General features: G+C 38.0%; 4 protein-coding genes across 6 annotated transcripts; 2 read left to right on the top strand and 2 right to left on the bottom strand.

Moving 5' to 3' along the window:
- The first annotated feature begins 209 nt into the window (after positions 1-209).
- On the top strand, positions 210-2,500 carry LOC106085113 (uncharacterized). 2 transcript variants are annotated; one of them, XM_059367665.1, is made up of 2 exons: positions 210-296; positions 1,937-2,500. In XM_059367665.1, exon 2 carries the CDS (start codon positions 1,954-1,956, stop codon positions 2,470-2,472), a length of 519 nt encoding a protein of 172 aa, XP_059223648.1. In that variant the 5' UTR covers positions 210-296; positions 1,937-1,953; the 3' UTR covers positions 2,473-2,500. The 2 variants fall into 2 exon arrangements, with proteins under 2 accessions (XP_059223648.1, XP_013104613.2); XM_013249159.2 differs by lacking the exon at positions 210-296 and adding an exon at positions 1,722-1,809.
- On the bottom strand, positions 2,460-2,787 carry LOC106085114 (uncharacterized). Its single transcript, XM_013249160.2, has one exon. It carries the CDS (start codon positions 2,785-2,787, stop codon positions 2,563-2,565), a length of 225 nt encoding a protein of 74 aa, XP_013104614.1. The 3' UTR covers positions 2,460-2,562.
- A 384-nt stretch (positions 2,788-3,171) lies between these two features.
- On the top strand, positions 3,172-6,403 carry LOC106085112 (lysine--tRNA ligase). 2 transcript variants are annotated; one of them, XM_013249157.2, is made up of 6 exons: positions 3,172-3,311; positions 3,773-4,078; positions 4,139-4,364; positions 4,427-4,567; positions 4,641-5,588; positions 5,736-6,403. In XM_013249157.2, the coding sequence occupies exons 1-6, from the start codon at positions 3,283-3,285 to the stop codon at positions 5,817-5,819; spliced, it is 1,734 nt and encodes a 577-aa protein (XP_013104611.1). In that variant the 5' UTR covers positions 3,172-3,282; the 3' UTR covers positions 5,820-6,403. The 2 variants fall into 2 exon arrangements, with proteins under 2 accessions (XP_013104611.1, XP_013104610.1); XM_013249156.2 differs by lacking the exon at positions 3,172-3,311 and adding an exon at positions 3,339-3,712.
- A 913-nt stretch (positions 6,404-7,316) lies between these two features.
- Positions 7,317-22,436, bottom strand: LOC106085109 (probable histone-lysine N-methyltransferase CG1716). The gene is made up of 5 exons (XM_013249154.2): positions 19,847-22,436; positions 8,578-14,759; positions 8,034-8,515; positions 7,775-7,934; positions 7,317-7,702 (listed from the first exon to the last, which is right to left on the bottom strand). Exons 1-5 carry the CDS (start codon positions 22,299-22,301, stop codon positions 7,517-7,519), a joined length of 9,465 nt encoding a protein of 3,154 aa, XP_013104608.2. The 5' UTR covers positions 22,302-22,436; the 3' UTR covers positions 7,317-7,516.
- Positions 22,437-25,817: the final 3,381 nt, after the last annotated feature.

Here is a 25,817-nt window from a genome sequence, read left to right on the forward strand (position 1 = left end):
CGACGACTATATTACTAAAATGGCGGACGACTACCGATTACCTTTTACCCGGTTTCGCATCTGCCAACTTTGTACAAACGGCCAAAGCAGAGTTGCAATGAATTAATTTTTGGCAAATTAAAAATAATCATTTAATGTGTTCAGTTTATGTGCGGTATCATACAAGGTTTACTTGCAAAACGATTAAAAAATAAGAAAATTATATATAACAGGATTCAAGGGATAATACCAGGATTAGTGAATCCTGGGATAATACCCAAAACGAAATTTTCTTGTAAAGTAACAATGTAAAAACGGTCAGGGTGATATAAAACCTAAAACCACGTTTACACTAGTGCCCAAATCCAAAACCCATTTAAAGTCTAAAAAGCCAAAACAGTATGAGGAGCGTCGTGTTAAAAAAAGGAACTATGCAATCAAATGCCAACATCAAAAAGTTAAACTTTAACGACTAAAAACACCATCTACATGTGGCAACTCTCAAGCGTTAAAGTTGAAATTTTTTAATTTTATAGCGTTACTTTTCTGGAATTTGTGCGCAGAGTTGCATTTTTGCAACACGACACTCAAAAACAAATCTCTACGCGCTTTTTATGTTTTGGCCTTGAACACTCAAATAAAAGCTTAAAACGTTCTAAATAAACGCATTAAAATATTTTGTTAGACTCATTTTTATGCCTTACACCACCACTGTGGTACAGGGTATTATAACTTTGTGCCTTTGTTTGCAACGCTAAGAAGGGGAAGAGCTGGAACCATTGCATATCGATTGGCTTAGAATCACTTCCTGATTCGATTCAGCTATGTCCGTCTGTCTGTCCATGTATTCTTGTGATTTTTGCAGAAGTAATTTTTTCGTCCAAGGACGAACGCATTTGATTTTGAAAAATCGGACCAGATTTACATATAGCTTCCATATATATCTTTTATCCTATATGAAATTTGAAGGACGTAGTTGCCACAATTTTGGTGCGATCTTAACAAAAATTGGTCATCAATATAGGTTCAGATTTAGATATTGCTCCCATACATATATTTCATCCGATATAGCCTTTTAAGGCTATAGTAGCCATAATTTATGTCTGGTCTTTACAAAATTTAGCACGAGATGTTTTATTTGACGTCCCAATATATGTGTAAAATATCATAATTTAAAGTCGGATTACATTTAGATGTAGCTCCAAAATATATCTTTCAACCGATATGGCCTCTCAGGGTGTAGAAGCCCCAATTTTGGTCCGATCTTCACAAAATTTACCATGAGATGTTTTATTTAACGTCCCAATACCTGTACAAAATTTCTATACAAATCGGTTAAGATTTAGATAGAGATCCCATATATATTTTTCATCCTATATGGCCTTTAAAGTTTGTAGAAGCCACAGTTTTGGTCAGATCTTTATAAAATATAGCCTCAGTTGTTTTATTTGACGTCCTAAAATTCATTAAATTCGGTATAGATTTAGATATAGCCCCCATATATATCTTCCATTCGATAGGACCCTTTAAGGCTGTAGTAGCCTCAATTTAGGTCCAATCTAAGAAAGTCTTACAAGGTTCCGCTTAATATTTCAATAGCTATACAAAATTAAAGTCTGACTAGATTTAAACATAGATTTCATGTATTTAAAGTAGTATGTACGTAGACTCGGTGGTGTATGGCATTGCATAGTTAGCTTGCATAGGTTTGCTATTAGTGGCATTTTTAATATCATAAATAAGTTCTTTTTTAGAAGTGTAGTTTAGTTACCCAGTAATCGGTTTGAATTGTCAACATAGATATACAGGATACTGAAAAAATGACCCTAAGTAAGGAACCAAGAAATAAAAAAAAATTAGCAAACTTTTCAGCGCGCTATTGGAAAAATGAACATTTTTGAGAATTTATGCAGAGCTTGTAATGCTAACCAAGATAATGTTGTTAATATCTTTGAAGGTCACAATATTGTCAAAATGTTGGAATATTGTACAGGCGGAACTCTTCAAGATTCAAATATATACCCACCATGGATTTGCTTTATGTGCATTAAGCAGTTAGAGATTTGCTTTCGTTTTCTAAAACGATATGATCTAGCCCAAAAGGAGTTCGAAGCCAGTCACAATCAATTTCAGGAAGAATCTTCCGACTTCCAATCAGCGTTATTAGATGAAGATGGTAAAGTGGAGAAAAGAATTTGCCATGCCAATCTCAGCACCAATGCAGAATTTAGTGAAACGAGTATAAGTTCCAAACAAAATACCTTGGAGCCATCAGCAGTTCAAGCACCAATAAGTGAATATTCATCTAGCGAAGGAACAACTTTCGGGTATAGAGATTCATCACAGGAGCCAGGTGTAAGTCTAGAAGGCGCTCGGAATTCCTATGGAGATGTGGTATGCTCTATTTGTAATAAGACCTTTCTTACCGGCAAAGGTTTAAATTTACACCTTAAATTATATCACAAACAAAAAAACATTAGTTTGGGACAATAAATCAATAAGATAAATCTGTTTTATGTTGTATTTTTGTTTTTCTTCGAATAATAATGATAATCACACATTTGCACTAAACAATCAATAAATTTAGTCCTTGTGGACTTTAGCAGCTCTTGGATCATCGGGACGCATAATAACATAGCCGTACTTATAGCGGCGATTGTCACCATCATGGCTATAATAGTTTACCAAACCAATTCCAGCAAGACCCAAACCAATAATGGCTAAAACAGAGCCACCGACAATATCGGGAATCTCATTCCATGCTCTTTTAATGAGACCGACGGATTGGCGAGCAGCTGGAGCAGACATTGTGAATTTCTGTAATAATCGCTTTTACTTATTTTCATATATCAGAATTTTCGAAATATTTATTAAAAATACCTAAATTTTTATTACACAACACGGACCAAAATGAAGCTGTTTATGACTTGCCAGAGATGCTTAACAATGGCGCTTATTCAATGTCAAATTGTACTAAGTTTTTTAAGACACAATCTACTCGACCGACGACCCACGACGAATGTTGGTTCTTCGTAAAAATCCAATTTCCATTTTGTACAACAAAGCCGGCAAGACCTAAAAAATATACAATAACAAGAATGATGTTACTTTCAACATAATCTCAAATGTGAACAAGCCATTAGGTACGGCTTTTTGGTACCATATTTAACATCGCTGACGCCGACACATGTGTTGTATTGACGTTTAAATTTGTGTTTGTGTGCTGGGCATAGTATCCGTATAGTTTAAAAATTTTGTATTTATCCAAGTTATTGGTTTAATTTCGTTCATTTTCAAATAAATATGGCAGAAACTGAACAACTTTCAAAAAAGTGAGTGTAAACAATGCAGTTAAAGTTTAAGTTAACGAGATGGACGGTCTTGACAGCATATTTGCTGCGCTGTCAATATGAAAAGCTATTGGAATGTTCGGTCAATTTGTGAGGTTAGGAAAGACACGCAATTTTCACGCCGATTGGAGTTTTTTTGCTGGGGGCTCATAGGAAATCCCTAAAAGACTTCAGTATATTAGCTTCGTTACCAAAAGTGTTAGCGATCGTTAGCAGTATTACTTATGTTCAGCATTTGAATAAGATAGAATTATAATGTTGTTTCTAAGAACTTTAACGGCAGCGAAGAGGATTTCGTCATGCCAGTTATTTGTTACGAATACACGGGTTTGTCTATTCAGTGGCACGCAAACTTTAGGTTTACCAAGCAAAAGAACTAAACTGTAAATAAAAGTATCATACAACATATTTCGAATATATTTTTTTATAAATGTTATTTTCAGTGAACTAAAACGACGCTTAAAGGCGGAACAAAAAGCAAAAGAAAAGGCGGAAAAGGAGGCCTCAAAAGCGGCAGCCGCTCCAGCTGCTGGCGGCGAGAGCAAGAAAAAAAGCGCTTCCGCTCTTGAAGAGGAAATCTCACCTAATGAGTACTTTAAATTGCGTTCGGCTGCTATAAGTGATCTAAAGAAATCTCCTGAAACCGATCCCTACCCACATAAATTCCACGTTAGTATATCATTGGAAAACTATATTAACAAATACTCTAATCTTAAGGATGGTGAAATGTTGGAGAACGAAACATTGAGGTGCGTACCGCAATTAAAAAAAGTTAGACGTTTTAAATTTTAAATTGTCTGTTTTTATAGTATTGCAGGACGTGTCCATGCCATACGTGAATCGGGGGCTAAGCTCATTTTTTACGATTTACGTGGCGAAGGTGTGAAACTTCAAGTTATGGCAAATGCAAAGTTATACAGCAATGAGCAGGCATTTGAAGTAGATACGGGAAAAATTCGTCGTGGAGATATAATTGGTATCAATGGTTACCCAGCAAAGACCAAAAAAGGAGAATTATCAATTGTTCCAAAGGAGGTGAGTTGTTTGCCGATGTTGTGGTATTCTATTAGTTTAAATTTTTTTTAATTAAATTGCAGATCAAACTACTTTCTCCCTGTTTGCATATGTTGCCACATCTTCATTTCGGCTTGAAAGATAAAGAAACCCGTTATCGTCAACGATATCTGGATTTGATTCTTAACAACAGAGTAAGGGAAATTTTCCAAATACGTGCAAAAGTGAGTAAAATGTTGTTAAAATAAATTATATATATGTATATCTCAAAATACAAATTTCGTATTATGATTTAAGATAATTTCCTACATTCGTCAATTCTTTGATCAAATGGGCTTCCTTGAAATTGAAACACCAATGATGAACATGATTGCTGGGGGAGCTACGGCTAAACCATTCATTACGCATCACAATGATTTAAACATGGATCTTTACATGCGTATAGCACCTGAATTATACCATAAAATGTTGGTTGTTGGTGGATTGGATCGAGTCTACGAAATCGGCCGACAATTCCGTAATGAAGGCATTGATTTAACTCACAATCCCGAATTTACCACATGTGAATTTTATATGGCCTACGCCGATTACCATGATATAATTGAAATAACAGAACAATTGGTCTCGGGCATGGTAAAGGCCATTCACGGCACTTATAAAATTAAATACCATCCCGAAGGACTAGAAGGCCCAGAAGAAGAAATTGACTTTTCACCACCATTTAGGCGTGTTAGCATGATAAAAACCCTCGAAGAAAAATTAAATGTTAAATTTCCACCTTCAATTGACTTTAACACTAAAGCGACAAATGACTTCCTATCCAATTTGTGTACTAAACACAATGTGGAATGTCCGGCGCCAAGAACAACAGCAAGATTGCTCGATAAACTAGTTGGGGAATTTATTGAAGAAACATGTATCAATCCCACATTTATATGTGATCATCCTCAAATTATGTCTCCCTTGGCTAAATATCATCGCAGTGAACCCGGTTTAACGGAACGTTTTGAACTTTTCGTAATGAAGAAAGAAGTTTGCAATGCATACACCGAATTAAACGATCCCGTGGTACAAAGGGAACGATTCGAGCAGCAAGCTAGCGACAAGGCAGCAGGTGATGATGAAGCTCAATTGGTTGATGAGAACTTTTGCACAGCACTAGAGTATGGACTGCCACCAACAGGAGGTTGGGGTATGGGTATTGACAGATTAACCATGTTTTTAACCGACTCAAACAATATTAAAGTAAGTTTAAACACACCAAAACTTAATGTACGTTTGAAATAGGTTTTTTTTTACAGTTCTATACAGGAAATCTGTTAAATAAACCTATTTCAAATCTATATAGAATATGGAAATATGATGACAATATTTATTCTTTCTTATTTATAGGAAGTTTTGTTATTCCCTGCCATGAAGCCAGATGATCCCAGTCGTCATGTCACTGATGTCAACAACACTGAAGAAGCCAAATAAGTTTTTCATAACAATGTTATGTAGCCGCATATTTATAATAAACATTAAGTGTTCTTATTTCACTTTTATTCTATTGTTCTCTAAAATATTTGTAATTTATTTGCCTCCTCCTCACTTCTAAAAAATCTACAGCTTATTTTAAAATAATAGGCAGACATTTTTGTAATCCTATAATAAAACTAATCAATCCAAAATTATTTGGAATCAAAAAAAAAAAAAAAAATGCTAAACTAAGTGGTATATTTTACGTAGCAGAAATGCTACAAAAACATTGGTATATAGGAAGCTTTTTAAAATAAATATGTTTATTTTGTAATAGGTTTCAATCGCCAAAATCACTAAAGTTCCCAAAACGGCAACTCTGTTTTAATAAGTGAAAAAGCGGATTTCCGAAGTTCTTAAAAGAACGTAGTACCACCCTTATGTGAGGAATATCAGATCGAATAAAACATCGTTTTAAGATTTAAAAAAAAATAACTGTAACAAGCATTTGACATTTTGAGTTATTGCAAAATCAAAATAAAACTGAAATAATTGTACTCAGCTGTTCACATGATCTCACTCAGCTGAGTGCATTCTGGTTACATTTGATTTTTTTTTTTTGGTTTCTTTGTCCAAAATGAAGATGTCAACAAAAATTGACGAAACGTTGGGACAAATGAAGTGTGTATAAATGGGTTTTATTGAGTGTTCTTAACATTCCGAAAATTTTCCCATTAGATTTGTTTGGATTTATATGTGGTTTGTTGTACATAACCCATTTATGGATATTGGTTAAGTCAGTTGTTGTAGACACATTTTCATGTGGATGTGGCGGGCAAGCTCGTTCCGGTGCAAAGGACCGATCGCCGCGGGAACAGTATGGCCATTGGTTATTTAAAGGCGCCAATAACTCGCCTTGTCATATCGAGCATCGTAGGCCCTTAGTATTTGTGCAAGAGCCGGTACCGCCCGGCCTCTCACTGAGTCTCTATGCTCGATACCGCTGATTGTCCACAACTGTCGTTGCAGCTACTTTGTATGGAGCATTCCATTATCCGCAACCTTTGGACGCGCTCTATAGCTCGCAGCTAAACTTCTCGTGACCAGCCTGTGTGGTGCTCACAGCTACCCCGTGTCGGGGGTGCTAAACACTGTTTAAGTCTATTCCATTGCATAGTTCAGTTTTTGGGCAAGTCTGGTTTCCAGTTTATCAGTGTAGAGTTTCTGTCGTGTCCAGCGCTGTTTTTTCGTTCAAATTGTGATGATTATTTATTGCTTCTTAAACCACGGGTGCAAAGAATGGCTCTCCTTGTCGCCTTATCACACATGGGATGCTCAATAAATAAAGTCGCCAAAAGTGACTAAGGTCCTATCGTCTTTTCCTTCAAGCTTAATACCACAGAAAGAAATTAAACATATATTTCACAAAAGGTACTCCTTAAAACTCATTTTAATTTAGTTAATTCTTTATTTTTATTGCCACTTGCAAAAATTTTGAATTCATATTTAAAATTGAAACTCATAATTGTCGTAATTAATGTACAGATCAAAATTGGTTTGTAATGCTTCACAATTATGCAAATATTTGAATATTTTAATGATGTTTATATGAGTGTTTTTTTTTTTCTAACAAATTATGAAATTGCAACAAATGATGGAAAATGTTGAAAAAGCAAAAAAAAAAAATTAAAATAGTTGGGGAAAAAAATCATAAATTACAATGTAAATGGTATATCCTTGAATTCCGGATCATTTGTTGGTTTTGTATACACATCGCCGTACTTGGCCATATATTTTTTTATAAATTCTCGCGATTTGTTTTTCACTGATTCGGTGACGACCAACGTCTGTCCCACAGATTCACAATATTTCAGTTCTTTTATCATGACAAAGTGAGTTAACTGTACAAAGGAAGAAGGATAAGGCACTATTTAGTCGCTGAAATTTGCAAGCGAAATGTTATAACAGAATACCTTGCGGGCTAAATGATTGAAATCATCATTTGATTTTATTCGTCCTACGGTACAGGAGTCCTTACGATATGGCTTTAAATGATGAACAATAATGCCAGCAATTTCACAACGGAACTTCTCCTTGTTCCTTCGATATTTCGCATCTTGTTCCTTGGGTTTTCTGTGTGATGTTATAACATAATAATAGAACAAGTAAAGAGTGAGAAAAAATTTAAGAAATTCGCTGCATTTACTTTGTTTTACAATATAAGGGACATACCGTTTTTCCTTTTTCTCCAGTTTTCTTTTCTTGTATTCCTGTCTCTCGCTGGATGTTGATGTGCCTGGCAATGCAGCAACACTTGGCTGGCTTGTGAAAGATTCACTAAAATCTCGATGGGAGGGTAGAGGTCTTTTTAAAGGCCTCTTCGTTGTTAGCGCATCCAATTCATCGACAATTTTTTCACCCTCCACAATTTTATCCATTAAGGGGCTATTGATTTCGGCCTTTATATCTTCGTCCTCGTCAGAGGACAGTAAATAGTCTTGTATTGGAACTATGCCCCCCACATCGTCTTCTGTCTCGAGTTTTACTGTGGCATCCGACAAGCTTCCCAAAGTACACATGTTAAGCGAGGATTGTCTCAATGCTTCGGAACGTCTACGTCGTATTTCCTCTTTACGCTTTCGAATCTTTTCTTTATTCTCCTTATATTTTCGTACTTCCAGTTGATTGTATATGCGATCTTCTTCGCGTCGCGGCTGTAATGAGAGGAAAGATACAATATTTGTTTTCACAGCATCGTAATGTAGTCCATACTCACACTTATAGCTCGTTCATCAACTAAACGTTGATAGCGCTTCTGACGACGTATCTCTACTTTACGATTAATGTAAGCCCTTAATTGTACTGCATCCATGCCTATTAATATCTCATCGTCATCTTCGCTGCTGTCGGCCCCAGTAGTGGATGTGTGCTCGTTCCCCGAATCAACATCATCTATGGTACTCTCACAAAGTTGGAGTTGAGCCGGTGTGGGGGGTTCCCATTGCGGAATGCGATATTGCACATGATAGTAGTATATTTGGCCCAGAGGTGTTATAGCAAATTTCCATTGTGGCGGCAAAGTACTGCATACGGCGGGCAGCTGGTAATCTATGGGATTGGTAGATTTTGGTTTTACAGGAACTTGGACGTGTGCATAACTTGGTGGTATTGCTATGGGTTTGCGTTCCACCGAATACCATTGACCTGTGGCAGGATTTACGCAAAATGGAACATCTTGGAGTCTCGTTTTTTTAGGATCCAAGCCAAAGAAACGGCATTTGGTTTCGAATTCCCTTCGCTCTTCTGCCATGCGCTTTTCTGCTTCATCTCTGGCGACTTTTGCTGCAAACATTTCTCTTCGCTGAGTTTTCGATAGGCTTTTGGAATTTTCGGGTGTAACATTTGTGGTTCGCAGGGCCTGTTGTTGTTGCTGCTGCTGTTGCTTGGAATTGTGCCTGGCGAAACGACTATTCGTAGGAAATCTTCTACCAAAGCGGTCAGTGCGGTATTGATCTCTGGAATAACGGTCACCTTCAGTTTCGGCATACTGGCGGTCAGCCTCTCGTTCGTGCTCCTTCATTTGTTCGATGCGCTCTTTTTTAGGTATGCGGAAGATTTCTGGCAGACCTTCCCATGTGGTTATTAATTTTGATGCCAGTTTCTGTAGCTCTACACATTCGGAATTCGATTGCAGGCTATCGCTGTTCATTGCTTGAAGTGTGCCATCCTGCGAGTTGCTGTTGCTACTAAGGGAGTCCTCATTGGGTGACAAGGTGTTGGTGGAACCACACCAATTTCGCACAACTTGCATAACTTTACTGTCCGTCAAGACGGTTTTATTTGCTACTGGCAACAATTCTAGTGTCTGTAGTAGGGCCAGACGTATTTGCATATTACCAGCATCCTCGCTCATCCAACCATGCAGCAACCGAAGACCGTGATAATCCAAAAAGAGTCGACGGCATGGCAATTCACCTTTGCGCAATATGCTTAGAAGATTAAGTCTGGTCTGAACCAATTTAGCTCTCACCATCAGACGTGATAAACGCAAAGTATCCGATTGCGTTTTCAGACCACACCTACTCAAAAATCCTACCTCGTCCTCTATATCAGGATCCTCCAGTGACCTTTGTTTGTTGGCCAAATCCATTGAAGATTCTTTTGATTTCTTTTTGCGTTGTAGTTTTTTCTGTTCCCGCTTAGTTTGCTTATTTTTGGCGGCAACTTTTTCAGCCATTTTTGAAAGTAATTTCTTAAATTTGCTTTTAGAATCTTCCTCCGATTCAGGTTTGACTGAGTCTTCTTGCTGCCTTTGACTTTTTGTTTCTGGGCTCTCCTTTTCGAGCTCTTGCTCGCTCAAAGGTATGGGTGCAAGTTCCACTTCTGCTTGAGCTGCGGCCATTTCGAGTTTCTTTTGTACCTCATCTGGGTCGGAGACACTGGCGTCGCTATCATCATCATCTTCCTCCAGCAGATTTGTGCTGGCATCCTCCTCTTCTTCATCATCGTCGGATTCATCTTCGTCATCGACTTGTTCACCCTCATCGGAATTTGGCTCTTGACCAATCCATCCACGACAATTTGAGGATTCACAATAACAACGCTGGGCCTCTCGTCCATAGCGTTGATACTGATAGTCAAATGTTATCTCTTCGCCTGGCATTATTGATTTGCGACTAAAGAATCCAATTCTCAGTTCTCCGTTAACAGTCCATTTTTGGGTTTCGGCGTTCGGGTCGCACGAGTGGTTTATAAACCTTGATATATTGCCTTTAATGGTGGCGTCTATGATGGCATCACTACGCAGAGCCATGAAGTAATAATGGCGATTTTTTTCCTCTGAGTATTCGATTCTGCGACGTTCAAACTCAACGGTATCAATTACTTCTCCCACATATTCCATTATGAATTCGCCGGGTAGAATTTCTATGTCGGCCATAATACCAAATCCCTTCTTCTCTGTACGGAAAACTCGGCAAGGTGAGCAAAGGAATTTTTGGAATCGTTTATTTGTGCAACGTTCTTTAACGTTGCACTCGTTGCCGCACTCTATCATAAGTAGGCGATTTAAACAGTCCTCTCCACATGCCAGTTCGCCCCTCTCCTCCTCTTCGGGCGTTAGAAAGCAATCGCAAATCATTTTTCGGGCCTCTCTACTTATAACTCTTTCGCATTTATATTCATTTTCCTTAATGACTTGGAAGTTACTAAGACGTTCTTCCATTTCCTTCAAGAATTTAGCATTTTTAGCTTCCACTTCGGCCAAGTCAAGGAGATGGTCATCCAAGGTATAGTGGCTTTTGGTTTCCACATCGTCTTTGATGGAAAAACGTTCTTTGTCCCTTACGAGTCCTCGACCGACCAAAGCTTTGGGCATTTTAGTTATAAGTTTAATGCGATGCGATCTACGAACACCCCCCGATGAGGTTTGTTCATCGTCGGGAGTTAAAGCTGTTTCGGGGCTTTTAGGTGGTGGCGTAACACTGGGTGTAGCTAAGGGTGTGTCAGCTGGTGTCTCATATGTACTAAATGTAACTATCGCCTCTTTTTCCGTTGTTTGCACCTCAGCTGGAACGATTGTTTCGATTTCAGTGCTGCAAATGCGTTTATCTTCTAAATCTTTTGAGGGAATGACATCATCATTATCTACACTGTCCTCATCGATTTTATAGCCTTTTTTCAACAAATTCACTCCGTCTTCTATGAACTTCTCAATATCTTTCAATGGATCATCTTCAGACTCGGGAGAATTTACAGTAGTAGTTGTTGGTGGTGTTGTTGTTGTTGTTGCTTTAACTTCAGCTTCAGGAGGCGTTGGGGGTGATTTGTTCAAATACTTTAAACCAAATGTGGGAGATGATGAGGGCGTCAATGTATTATGCTCCCCTACATCTAATGGTTTATCATTTAGGGCGGCTTCAAAGGCTTCCTTCAGTTTCCGCTGTCGTTTTTTCTTGGCAATTTTTTCGTCTACTGGTGAAACATCAGCAGTCGGTTCGTTATCCCCATCCCTTTGGAATTCATGTTCCTCCCCCTCCTCATTCTTCTTCTCTGTGCTATGCGGCTCCTTAATACAGGCTTGCTTCTTTTTGCCCCCGCTGCTGTGAGAAGTGGGGGAATTCGATGGCTCTTGCAGTTGTATAGATGTTTTACCTTTTTTACCCTTTTTCGATGGTGTGGTTGTTAGAGCCTTTTCTAAAGTTTCATCCTGTTTTGGACTTTCAATATTGTCTATAGATTTGGCTTTTTTATTGGATTTTTTACTGTTTCCTTTATTCTCGCCACCCGACATTGAGGGGCTTGTTTTGGACATTTGTTTTGGTGTATCTTCTATTTCTTCATCCTTTTCTTCTTCTTTAGGTTCGTCCGCTAGTACAAGTGGATCCTTGTGGATATGTTCAGCTAATGAAGACTCTTCATTCTTTATTTGATCACTCTGTCCTTGCAATTCTTGAACATTAACATTTGTAGATGAAGATACTCTGCTTGATTCAACTTGTTTTTCTCCCAAACTCGTTGCTGAAGTGTGTGGTGCATGAACGACTTCGACACTGCTTACAAATTCATCAGCTTTAGCAAATGTATCACCAAAAGCAGATAAGTTGCAACTGTCGTAGTCAGCTGTCTGTTTTTGGGATGTAATTTCTGAAATTTGAACGTTGGTCATATTATCATCCTGGAGTTTCTCACTGTCTTGGTTGACAAGATCCTGTATAGCTGAGAAGGATTCTTTGTCCACCTCGTCAACAGCAGATTGGTTCTTTTTCTTTTTTGGCTGTTTTGATTTCTTTTCACATGATGTATCGGCGAAAGCAGATAAGGTCTGGCTGCCGCAGTCAGCTATAGGTTTTTGAGATCTAATTTCTAAAAGTTGAACGTTGGTCAAATCATCATCCTGGTGTTTATCACTGCCAAAATCCGGTAATTCTGAAAAGGTTTCTTTGTCCACCTCATCAACAGCAGTTTGAGTCTTTTTCTTTTTCGGCTGCTTTGATTTCTTTTCAAACGTTGCATCAGACCCCTTTATTTCTGTCAGATAACTTTCATCAATTATTTTACTATTGGAGTCTGCGCTTGTATTGCTAGGATTTTCAATAGACGCTTCTACTTTTTCCGTTGGACTACTCACTGTTATATTTTCCCTAATAGAAGTTTCCTCATTCTCTACATCGGCGGTCATCTCTAGTACTGCTTTCGAGCTAAGAGCAGCAATTTCTGCAAAAGTTTCTTCTAAAGTTTTTGGCTGCGTTGAATCATCTTCGCCACGTCGACTGCGCCTCTCATAGCGTCTTGTTACTTTTTTGTTGAAAGCCAAGGGCGAAGAGGAGTCAGATCGAGGTGGGGACGAAGAAATAGATTTCTTTGAAGTCGATGGCGATGAAGCTTCAGAGCGACAGGGAGAATTTTGCTGGGATCTTTTAAATGTTAGGGGAGAAGCAGAATTTGAACGGTTGGGTGAGTTTGAAGTAGAATCGGAGATTTTTTTCAGTTTAACCTCTTTTAATTTTCCAGTACATGCCGCAGTCGATTGAGGATCATTTAATGCTGGTGCTGTTTTATTTTTCTTTTGCGGCAAGTCTTCAGCCGCCTGTTTATTGGACTGCACTGTGCGTAATATGTCCAACAAGGTATTAGTTTCTATGCTGACATTTTGCATTGCGTATGTAGTGGGAGTCTTTGTTTCAGATGATGTTTGTAGTTCACTGTGCTTGTGACTTGAAGCATCGTTAGTGGCAGCGTCTTCAGCACCTTTTACAAATTGATATTCTGCTGTAGAAGCACTCAAAAAGCATTTTTCTTCACCTTCTTTGGTTATCGTTTCGCTTACTGCTGCATCCTTTAAAGAGTCTTTAACGAATGATTCACATTTGTTTTTGTTCTTTGAATTACTTTCAAGTTGTTCCGTTAAGGTAGGACTAACGGCAGTAACTGTTGGACTTATTTCCTTATCACTTTCTTCGGGCCCATGCAAATTTTTAAATCTTGACTTTCTGGGTTTTCTTTTTGGAATTTCGGCCTGTTCTATAGCTATCACAACGCTCTCCTGATTTGTGACAACCAGATTTTCCTCAACTTTTTGAGTTGAAATTTCAGCTGCATTTCCTTTAGCGACAACATTTTCCCCGCAATTGCTTGGATTATCTTCAGCCCCAACATTTTCATTCGTACATTTTGGTTCGTCTAATGCTAATTCAAATTGCTCCATAACTAATGACGTTTGTTCCTCCTTTTTATTTTTGTCATTGTTTTCAACTATAGCCATTGCTTTCTTATCTGCATCAATAACTTTGTCATTGCCAGCATCTTTTTGTGTTCTAGTGGATTTTCTTTTTGAACTGGTCTGTGGCTTAGTTTTTTTAATTTCTTCCTCCTTGTTTATCTCTTTATTTTCCAAACTTGGACTGCTAGAAACTGTCCGCATACAATTTGAAGTTTTGTTTTCAACTTCAACACTTTCACTTGGAGTTGTTGGTACATTTTCAGCGTTAGATAGAATCTTTGTTTCGCCACCTGGAGCACATGGCTCCTGGGGTTCCTTTTTGTTTTCCTCTATATTGGTTTCTTCTGAAATCGATTGGGTCTTCTCAATGGTCTCCAATGTTTCCTTCACGTCGGCTGTGGATTTGTCTTCTTTTATTTCTTCTTTATTGTCTTGTGGATCAATGGAACTTTCCTTGCGATTTCTAAGAGATTTTCTCTGTTTAGCAGAAACTTTATTTTTTGTTTTTGAATTGGGCAGTGTTTGATAATCTTTAGATTCTTGACTCGCCTCGATGGAGCTAGGAATTTGATTCGAGCTTTCTTGTATTTGTTCAGTGGATGCAACATCGCTCTGATTTTCTTTAGTACTGTCTGTTGACACTGGCGTTGATTGGCTTAAGTCAGAGGGTGATTTATGCATCAGTTCAAAGCACTCTTTTTCAGTCGACGTTATAGGTTTTTGAAGTTCTGGAATGTCTACAGGAAATTTTTTGAGTGTCAATATAGGTTGTAATACAGAGGTTATTTTTACATGGTCCATTATTAAACAAACTTCAAAATATTATGAAAAATTAAAAATCCGTTTCAATTAGGAAATAATTTGATCCAATTATTTTTTGACCTACAGACGAAGTCTTTTGAAATTTAATGAAATCGGTTTAGATTTGGATATAGCTCGTCCGCTGCGGACTAATATTGGAATAATGTTGTAATCTTTTTATAAAAAAATTTGCAAAGTTGACCACGAACTTCTGACAGATCAATGAGAGCTGTTCTTTTTCTTTTTTTAGCCGAGTCCGCAGTGCAACAACACTTTGGGGAGAAGTTTTTACATGATGTAATACCTCACAAATGTTGCCAGCATTAGAAAAGAATAACTACCGCTGAACATATTTTCTGACGTTCACGTCGAAATCCGAACCCAGGCGTTTAGCTCCATAGGCGGACATGTTAATTTCTGCGCTACGGTTTCACTCAAATTTGACCAGAAGCTTTCTTTTATGACTCCTGACATTACTGGTGCGCTTCATAGCAATTAGATCAGATTTTTATCGAACGATTTTCAATTCTAGAAGCTTTGCAAGCACATTTATTGACCAATCTTCCTTTCCTCGATGAATACCACAATATCTGCGTAGTTTGGTTCAGATTTGGATATAGCTCCCCTATGCATACATACATATATATTCGTCCGATTTTGAGTGAATTACAATAATGTGACAATTTCTCAACCGATTCTCACTAAATTCGGCGGGAAAGATTCTTTTTTGACTCTTTCTATTCATTATTGTTGGATTTCATTGATATCGTTTTAGATTTAGATATAGCTCCCACATATATGATTCGCCGATTTTCACTTTTAGAGCCTTTTGCACCAAATTTCTTAACCAATGATCTCAAAATTTAGCATATTGCATTCTTTTTTGTGTATCGATTTTAGTCGAAAAACGGTTCACATTAAGATATAGCTCACATATATTTTTCGTGATTTGCTAACCGATCTCCATGAAATTTGACACGAAGGTTTCTCTTATGGTTATTTATTGGGTTGCCCAAAAAGTAATTGCGGATTTTTTAAAAGAAAGTAAATGCATTTTTAATAAAACTTAGAATGAACTTTAATCAGATATACTTTTTTACACTTTTTTTCTAAAGCAAGCTAAAAGTAACAGCTGATAACTGACAGAAGAAAGAATGCAATTATAGAGTCACAAGCTGTGAAAAATTTTGTCAACGCCGACTATATGAAAAATCCGCAATTACTTTTTGGGCAATCCAATAGATAGCTGGTGAATTTCATATCAGTCGCTTTACATTTCCTTATACCAAATCGACCCTTCCCGCGAAAATGAATTTCATATCAGTCGCTTTACATTTCCGTATACTAAATCGACCCTTCCCGCGAAAATGATGTAAATGACATGAAATTTTCGATCATTGATCTCATCTCAAAAGAGTTAACACATCATTAGAAAAATTACCCTCGCCCCAACAGGCAAAGAAAATCAGAAATAAAAATTAAGGTTGACCAAGGCCGTGGTTTGAACCACAACGTTTGGGGAATATAAACGGTTGCCGTCGTCTTACCGTTCGAAGCCATAAACACAACTTTTAAACGACGAACAAAACCATGTGTATACCTTGGAAACAAGTGTATGTAAGAAACAATTATCTCCACGCTTGACCCCCACCCTTACCAAAGGGTCGAAACGCGTCAAACGAGGTTGGTGTGGTACATCACCTCGTTTTTGATAGAATAGTTGATTACGTTCTCTTTGCAAATATCAGAGCTGTATCATGAACCGTTATGAAATGAGCGCGAAATAATTTTGTTGTAAGCGCCATTAAGGTTTTTTTACATTAGCTGTGTTCTACATTAGAAGGTAAGTGCAAAATTTGTGGAATAATTTGGAAAATCTTGAAAAATTAAAACATTGTGTCCTTCCAGACACTAAGAAAAGAGCAATTATCGGTTTCTTAAGTGTTTTGATGGAATCATCCTCATCGGAGAGCTACGATAAAACCAACATCATTTCTTTGAATTTGTTAAGGAGGGAAGATGCTACCATGGGATTGAGTGGGTCTAGCTGGGCAGTTAAACAAGTGACGCACAGTGGAAAAAAAAGTTAGTGCAAATTAGTCTGCAAATTGTAAACGGATACAGATACCTTCAATGATAACAAAGTGTCCGTAGCCGACATGACCAAATATAAAGCTCCTTTACCCTCACATCCGTGGTCGTAGCAATTTATTTAGCCACAACATCCAAAAGAATTATATGGTTAGTCCATGTTATCTTTGTCAGCACAACAAGTGTACTTTTGTATACGGATTGACCCGATGAATTCCTTCATCGGCAAGGGCTGCCGCCTCAGTGTACCACACTGCTACTACAACAACAAGATTAGAGTTAATCCCTTGGCAGCCGCTTGTACGTAGCGCATTGACGCGACGCAGTTCTTCATCGGCAGACAACACAACGCTGCAACAACAACAAGATTAGAGCCACCGCATGGAATGGCTATGAGCACCACACGTTTGGGATCTGATTTATGTGATGTCCAACGTCATCGCGAGAAGATCCGATGGGATCTTCTCGTGAATGGTGGGATGCTCCATATACGGAGCAACTGCAACGACAGTTGCGGACAATCAGCGATATCGAGTGGAGAGTCTCAGTGAGAAGTCAGCCGGCGCTGGCTTTAGCTTTTATATTGAGTGCCCATATGACAAGGCGAGATATTGACGCCTTTAAATAACTAATGATCATAATATTGCTCACCTATGGAGCTTGACAACAACAACAGTTATAAGAAAATCCGTCTTGACAACTTGCGTGAAGATCAGCCGAAAAAATGACCACATTTAAAGTCCAAATTGGACGTAATTATATGAAAGCTACATCTAAATCTGAACCGATTTACCCCAAAAAAATTAGGCAATCGTCATAGAATCCCGTTAAGCCTAGTTGCGAAATATACCGCATAATATTGGACGACATCACACAAACAAAAGACATACAAAGTCACAAACAAAAGCAACTACTTTGAAGCAGAGTATTTTGTAACCTAGTTCATGTGCGTTTAGTTACATTTCCAACTAATTTAAGCGAAAGTTATATTGACGCAATGACATATCTCTACTATTTTGCTCAGTATCACTTTTACGGAATGTGTTCGCATTTTCTTCGTCACCACTTTTTTTAAACAAATTTTAGCAAATTTTAATGTGGTGTAGTGTATTAAAAGGTTATGTTGGGCGGAAAGATTTGATTACTGAAAATTTAGCTTTTTGTTTGATTTTTATTTTTTCAACTAGTTGGCCTGGTGTGTTTGGTATACATGTTCCTTTGGGGCATAATTTTGGTAGTGTGCGACCCCAGAAATTGACGCAAATTTTTTTATAAGTTTCGTATTTTACTCTCATATACCTTTCATTTGAGTTCCATATTGTCCCATTCGATGTACATGTCCATTTGTGGTAGGGCGACCCAACTGGGAATATGCCTCAAATTTGTATATAGGCTTCGTATTCTACTCTCAAGTACATTTCGTGTGAATGCCATATTGTCCAGATAGTGGGCTGGCCAACCTGGGACTTGATCCCATATTTTTATACAACCTTCGTATTCTACTTCCAATTACCTTTCGTTTGATACCCATATTGCCCCAATGGGTAAACATGTAATTTTTGGGTGGGTTTTGGAGTAGGGCGTTTTCAACAGTTATTGGACCTCATAGATGTTTTTGGGTTAAGGTAGTACATCATTTCGATTAAATTGCTGTACTAATCTCCAAGATGTGGCGTTTTCGAAAACTGGGGTTAGGAGGAGGATGGGCCCCCTTCGCGGACATCACAAAATGAAGTACTCTACCGGAGCCAAACTCTACCATCATGAAAATCGGTTCAGTCGTTTTTCAGTTTATTAGGATATTAAAGAGATAGTTTGATCTCTTATATATCCCGCTGGAGAAGATTATACGAGATGCAGGTTTGAATAGCCATGACACACTACTCACAAGCGTATATATGCTACTTGCCTACCCGACGATTATAGGTCGCTAACCGAAAGAAGAAGAAGAAGTATCGAAAGAGAATCAACGAAAGTGGGTTTGGTTTTTGGAAATTTGTACATTTATGTACTAAATGTACAAATGTTGTTGTGCAGGTGGCGATCCCCGTCAAGCTCCTGTAGGTGAGCAAGCTCGTTCCGGTCCAAAGGACAGATCGCCGCGGGAACAGGGTGGCCATTGGTTATTTAATAGCGCCAATAATTCACTATCCGCAACCTGTGGACGCGACCGGTACCTGACAACAATGAGCTCCACATAGATCAGTGCGCAATGCTCCAGCCTGTGTGGTGGTGACAGCTATCCCGTGCCGGGTCTTATATATTATATTATACTTAAAAGACATCTGGTAAAAAAACGGTGAGAGTGAAAAGAAAAAATGGAAAAGTAGTACTAGTAACTGGTACCATTTGGTACTTTCTTTACAGATGGAGCTAGAGGTCTGAAATTTTGTATGTAGGTACAAGGAGGAAACATATAATGGGTCACTAAATGATCTATTCAAAATTCGTGCATTGTAGTACCAGAAAGTGCAAAACAATACGAAGCGTACTAATTGTCGTGCAATTTGTAGACATATTTTTATTTTTTCGTACATTTAGGTACTCAAACGTACAAATTGGTACTTTTTTTACGGAGTGAGCTAAAGCTCTCAAAATTGAGAATTAGGACACCCTTGGCGACTTTTTGTTTTTGTTTTTTGTGATATATTTGTACTATTTGGAATTTTCTTTACAGAAGGGGGCAAATATTTGGAATTTTATATGCATTTACGTACTACCTTTGTTTTCGAAAGTCCTACTCTAAAAAGGGAGTAGCAAAATCGGGGGTTGCGAAGCGGATCGCCAGAATGCTATTTTTAATTGAGAATTTAAAATTTTAGCGAAACGACAATAAATAGCATAACTTAAAAAAAATTGTTTAAAAATGTACCACGTATAATTATTATTTACTACCTCCGTATATAGACCGATTGTAGTAATAAGAACTTACCCTCAGTGATGGCAGTTGAATTCAATTTGCAACTTTCAATTTGTATTGTACCAACGATTTCTACGGTGCTTTCTATTTCCTTTGCTATTACATTATCTGCTATATCTGATTGATCGGAAACATCCTTAATTTCTGTTCTATTACTTCTTCTCTGCAATCGCTTAGAACGTTTGCTCGTAGTTGGTTTATTTTCTTCATCTCTTATTGTCTTAAGCGAATTTTTATCAGATATAATTTCTGTGGATGATGCCTCAGAGACGGTCTCCACTTCTGTGCTCGTATTTCCCATGGCAAGTTTGCCAGCTGAAGTTGTGATTTCTTCAGCACCCACTTCGAGAGACGATGAGTTAGGTGAAGGCAAGTCTTTTTTCAAACTACAATCTGTTACTTTTTTGTTAAAAGGCGTTGAAGTTATTTCGGGGGTTTTTAAGGTATGCCTTTCGAGTTCCTCTTTTGGAGAACTTGAAAGTCCCCTAGTGATTTTTCTATCTACTTTCATAATGTCAACAGCAGCCTTGGGTGTATTGCTTTCAATTATATTGTCTTCGGATAATGTGGGAGGGGTCGTAGGGGACTTCGAGGAAGTTCTTGCGCCTCGCTTTGAACGCTTTTTGCCTTCATTATTTCTATTATCTGCTTCTACTAGTGACATTTCCATACTTGCATCTTTGGTTTTACTGTCTTCTTGTGCAACATTTTCCAAAGTCGACATGATTGTGGGGGAATTAGATGTACGTTTGGAATTTCTCGTTTCAAGTTCCTGCTCTACAGACCTAATATTATCTTCTTCGCAAGTTTTCGAACTTCGTTCTGTAATTGCATCTTTTGGCAAACTATCTTCATTTGCATTGCTTTCCGAGGTAGTAACCGGTGATTGCGAATTACGTTTTACTTTGTCAGCTTCTGACAAGCTTGAGGAAAATCGCTTTGAGCGTGTAGTAACAGTTGTTTTTTCTTCATCTTTGGAAATTTGCAAAGATTTTGGCAAATCCGCATTCTTGGATGAATTATCTTCGACTGCCACAATTTCTGCAGACAATGCAAGATTTGTGGGGGGCGAAGATATGCGTTTAGTTTTCTCCACCTCTAGCAGACTTGAAATTCTCTTGGAACGTTTGGTGGCAATTTTTTTATTTTCCTCCTCTTTTTTGGTTGGCGAAGGAGGCCGCAAAGTAATATTTTTGGTATTATCTGAACACAACTGGTCGGAGGCAGGCTTTTCTATTTGCGTTGACACTGGGTCAGACTTTGGGGCGATTAGTTTGTCGTCAATTGCTGAATTATTGTCAGCACTCTCCCGGTTTTTTTTCGTATGAGTTTGCCTCGAAGATGTTGCACTAGAGCTACTTTCTGTTTCTTTTATTTCTCTTGATTCTGAAATTGCCTGGTTCACAGGTGCTAAAGCTTTCTTTTTAGATTTCGTATCTGGCAAACACATTGTTGGTTTTGTAGGTTCTTCTATTACCATATTCGTTGCTGCTTCTTTTTCGTCTCCTTCCGCACACTCCTTGTTTTCCATTGGAACCTTTTCATTGGATGCTAACGTATCGGATTCGGGAACACTTTTGTTGTCCACTTTGTTTGTAGCAATTTCCTTGGTTCCGCTGCTTTCATTTTCTATTTGAGCCAGACACGCTTTATATTCTTTCCAGTTGGTTGCTTTTTCAGGGGTTAATTTTTGAGAGTCATCATTTGCGCTATCTTCTCCATCTGTTGTTGACAAATCTTGGTGTCGGAATTTGGGTGGTCTACCTCTTTTCTTTTGTTGTTGGTTGTTGGAAAATGATTGGGGTTCTTCGTTAGGAATTTCCTTATTTTCCGTTATTATTACCTTATTGCAATTTTTTCGCCTGGACTCTACCGAACGCACATTACTCTCCATTTGAGCCACTATTAAGCTTGTTGTTTGCTTGGGTTTTATCATTACATTGCCTGAAGAATCTTTTTCCCCTCCTACTTTTCCTAACATTGTAGGTGGCATTGGAGGAATGGGAGGTGGTGGGGGCTTTGTTTGTTCTTGCGATATGGAAAATCGTCTGAATATCGCGGATTTTTCCATAAAGGCTTTCTGTTTGGAAGACAAATCTCCCGATACACTCCCACCAATTGCAGAACTTGTGGTGGCGCTTTCATTAGAACCAGCGCCCGAGCTAATTTTAGATTTTGAAGGGACATTTGAATCGATTCTTGCTTCTATTTGTATTTTGTGTGGCTTTCGATTCTTATTCAATAAATCGCGTACATCAAACTTTATTATTTTCTTTCGAGAACTTCTCCTACACTCTGATACAGGCACAATTCCAGGATTTGACACCGTCTCGAGAGTAGGTGAAACTGCTAGTGCTGCAGCTTCAGTGCATTCGGTCTGAAGTGTGCTTGTATCATTGCTAACTTTTGAAGGTCTTGTGGCCCTTTTGCTACGCTGATTATTCGCTGATTCCATGGTGTTTTTCATTAACTTTTATTCTTGCAACATTCGAATCCAAATGCTTTTAAACCTTGCATGACCAGAACAAATATTTCATCGTATTTTTTATAGTTCTTTGGTTATTTTCACATTTAGATACACTCTGTATGTTTTTTTATTTGTTAAGAAGTATGTTCAGTGATTAAATTTTTATTAGACATTAGAGTCAATCAAAATGCCGCAAAACGTCGTTAAAGCTATATATGAATGGCGGCTAAATGTTCAAACACAATAAAAGGGGCTGGAGCCAACGTTAAAAATATACCCAGCGACGAAACAGAACAGCAATTGTTGGTTAATACGCTTATTGTATTTTAATTTAATTTATTGATTCAATAACTAATCCAAACAAGGCCAAACACACAAAAAACTACAATACTAAATCGCGTGATTTTTTGAAAAAAATTCTTTAAGAACTTAATTTATTTTTTGGCATATCTATCATAATCTACTCCTTCGTACCCTCCATTTGATATTGCCTATGTTAAAAATTTGGGTTAAAATTTTTCAAGGACCCTTAGGACCTTTTGTATATTCGTAATCTACTTGACAATACCTTTCGTTTGATACCCATATTGTCTAGGTCGGACCACTCGGGTTTTTGGCCTCGGGGGCCATTGCCCCAAAAAAAGCGGACCTCAGATTCGTGTTACTGGTCAAAATTAGGGGAAGGGTTTTTTCCGAAATTCCGAGACATCATTAACGCAGTAGCCACTCGCTTTATACCAACCGGTCGAATACCCCAAGTGTGGCCCAATTCCCCTTCGCAAGCAGTGGTACTCGCAGACGAGAGTGTTGGATTTCGATGCACGGATCCTACTTACCTCAGAATGAGCGAGCTGAATTTGAATATAAACGTTGAAATCTCTACACTGATGCTGGAGAATTTGGATCCACCTGGAGTCGAGTAATTTACAACTGTCCTCAACCTGTCTTTGAACTATTATCTGGAAGATAGGCAGAGTGATCCCTCTACAGAAACCTGGATAGGACCCGAGTAAGATGGAGTCATACATACCGATACCCCTTCTCTCACCAGTAGCCAAGACGCTTGAGGGATTAATCTTTCCGAGCCTCGTTGGAGAATTTCCATGGAAGATGGGCAGAGTGATCCCTCTACAGAAACCTGGATAGGACCCGAGTAAGATGGTGTCATACAGACCGATCCCCCTTCTCTCACCGGTAGCCAAGACGCTTGAGGGATTAATCTATCCGAGCCTCGTTGGAGAATTTCTATTGGACTAGCATCAGCATGTATTTTGGGGAATGCATAACCCAACAAATGCTTTGTATGCCATCAACACATTTGCCGTGGCTTCATTCAGCCCAGGTCATGTGATAGGACGGTCCTCGTGCTACTAAACCTATTGAAGGCGTTAAACATGGTCAGCCATGCCAAACTATTTAAGAACATCAACAACGCGTCCCTCCAGCCAGGCCTGAAACGCTGGATAGCGAATTATCTGTGTGGTCGCCAGTCATTTGTGGAATTTAGGGATAAGAAGTGAAAGCGTCTTTGAGGGAAACAGGGAGTTTTTCAAGGCGGGGTGATATCTGCGGCACTGTTTAACCTCTAACTCTCCTCCATCCACGGCCTCCAGATGGCACAGAGGTCGTATCATATGCGGACGATTGTACGATCATGACATCGCCCCCACCCATTGGTCACACCTGCGATAGGTTGAACGTCTACCTCAACAAACTTGCCTCTTGTTTCGCTGCAAGATATCTGCCAATAAATCTACAGCCACATTGTTCACTACAAATACGTATGATGTGAATAATAAGCTGAATGTGTTGGTCGATGGAGAAATAATTCCGACATACTTGGCGTCACTTTTGACAGCTCCTAAACATTTGTTATTTCAAGTTTCAGGTGCCCAAGTCTCTTTTTTTGGCCTAAGGACGAACGCTACGAACTACAGCGGTCAAAAAAAGTATTCATCATTAGCAAAATTGATAATAAATTCACTTATTTTGGGTAATTGAAGAAAATTTAAAGTAAACAAATAATGCAGTTTTATGCAATAGTTTATTTTTCGTAATATGTTTTAAAATAAATTCAAAAAATAATTTTAATTAGCGCAAAAAATGCAATTTTATATAATAACACCAAAAACAGAACAAAAAAAGTATTCATCATTGATGTGCTATCATCAAAGTCAAATTCAAATATTATTTGGGAATCCCCCTTTTCTGTTTTATTTAGTAAAGGAGGCTTTGCCCTTGACAGCAAATATTTAATTTCATTGAAAATATAGTTTTTGTCAAAATGGGTCGTAAGCAAAACGAGGTTTCTGATGAGGTAAAAGTTTTGATAATAAAACACCACAGGAATGGTTTAACTCAAAAAACTATCAGTGAAATATTAAATAGACCACGATCTACTATACAATCCATCATCAGAAAGTGGACAGAAACGAAAACTGTTGACAATAAACCAAGATCTGGTCGACCAAAAGCACTTTCAGTTGGAGATGTGCGTTGGCTAGTGCGGCAAGTTCAGAAAACTCCGAAGACAAATGCGACCATTCTTCGTAAAAACACTATGGAATATTTAGGGAAGGAAGTTACTACACAAACAATTCGAAATACACTCAAAAGGCATAGTTACAGAGGAAGAACTGCACGTAAGAAGCCCTTTATAAATAAAATAAACCGAGTGAAAAGGCTAAACTTCGCAAAAATGTATGTAAAACAGCCCGAATCATTTTGGAAAACAGTCATTTTTGCAGACGAGAGCAAGTTTAATCTTTTTGGGTGCAATGGAAAGGTCATAGTGTACAGAAAACCAAATACAGAGCTTGAAGAACGAAACACAGTTGCTACTGTAAAACATGGTGGAGGTGGTTTAATGGTTTGGGGGTGTATGGCGGCTTCAGGAGCGGGAAATCTTGAAATTATTAATGGAGTAATGGATCATAAGTATTACATTGACATTTTAAAGAGGAATTTAAAAGATAGTGCTGTAAAACTTGGGCTTGGTAATAACTTTCAATATTATCAAGATAATGACCCCAAACATTCTGCTTTAAATACCAAGATGTGGATGCTGTATAACTGCCCCAAAGTCATTAAAACTCCTCCTCAAAGTCCCGACTTGAACCCAATTGAACATCTTTGGGAACATCTCGAACGCAAATTGAGAACGCGCAATTTTTCGAGCAAGAGTCAAATGCAACAGGTGATAATGGAGGAATGGACTAATATAGACCAAAATATTACCGCTAAATTAGTCCAATCGATGTCAAACCGTTTAAAAGATGTTATAAGACGCGGTGGTCGAATAACAAAGTATTAATTTTTTTAAATTATGTTATTTATTTTTTTGTTTTTTTGCAATGATGAATACTTTTTTTGTTTAATTTTTTGTGTTCAGCTGTAAAATGGCCCTTTTTGTTCCAATAAATACTATTTTTTTCTTTAAAAACAATGAAATTGTGTACATATATATCACACAAGCACTACTGCATCATTAGTTTAATATGTTTTTATTCCAATTGT

This window comes from Stomoxys calcitrans, chromosome 4 (assembly GCF_963082655.1).
Source record: "Stomoxys calcitrans chromosome 4, idStoCalc2.1, whole genome shotgun sequence".
In the NCBI taxonomy this organism is placed as follows: domain Eukaryota; kingdom Metazoa; phylum Arthropoda; class Insecta; order Diptera; family Muscidae; genus Stomoxys; species Stomoxys calcitrans.

Coding starts and splice junctions, on each gene's coding strand:
- LOC106085112 (XM_013249156.2), top strand. CDS start 3,585: ATGTTGTTTCTAAGAACTTTAACGGCAGCGAAGAGGATTTCGTCATGC. Junction 4,365..4,426: donor TATCAATTGTTCCAAAGGAG/GTGAGTTGTTTG, acceptor ATTAAATTGCAG/ATCAAACTACTTTCTCCCTG. Junction 4,568..4,640: donor TTTTCCAAATACGTGCAAAA/GTGAGTAAAATG, acceptor TTATGATTTAAG/ATAATTTCCTACATTCGTCA.
- LOC106085109 (XM_013249154.2), bottom strand. CDS start 22,301: ATGAAAAACACCATGGAATCAGCGAATAATCAGCGTAGCAAAAGGGCC. Junction 8,516..8,577: donor TTGATGAACGAGCTATAAGT/GTGAGTATGGAC, acceptor CTCTCATTACAG/CCGCGACGCGAAGAAGATCG. Junction 7,703..7,774: donor TCAATCATTTAGCCCGCAAG/GTATTCTGTTAT, acceptor TCCTTTGTACAG/TTAACTCACTTTGTCATGAT.
- LOC106085114 (XM_013249160.2), bottom strand. CDS start 2,787: ATGTCTGCTCCAGCTGCTCGCCAATCCGTCGGTCTCATTAAAAGAGCA.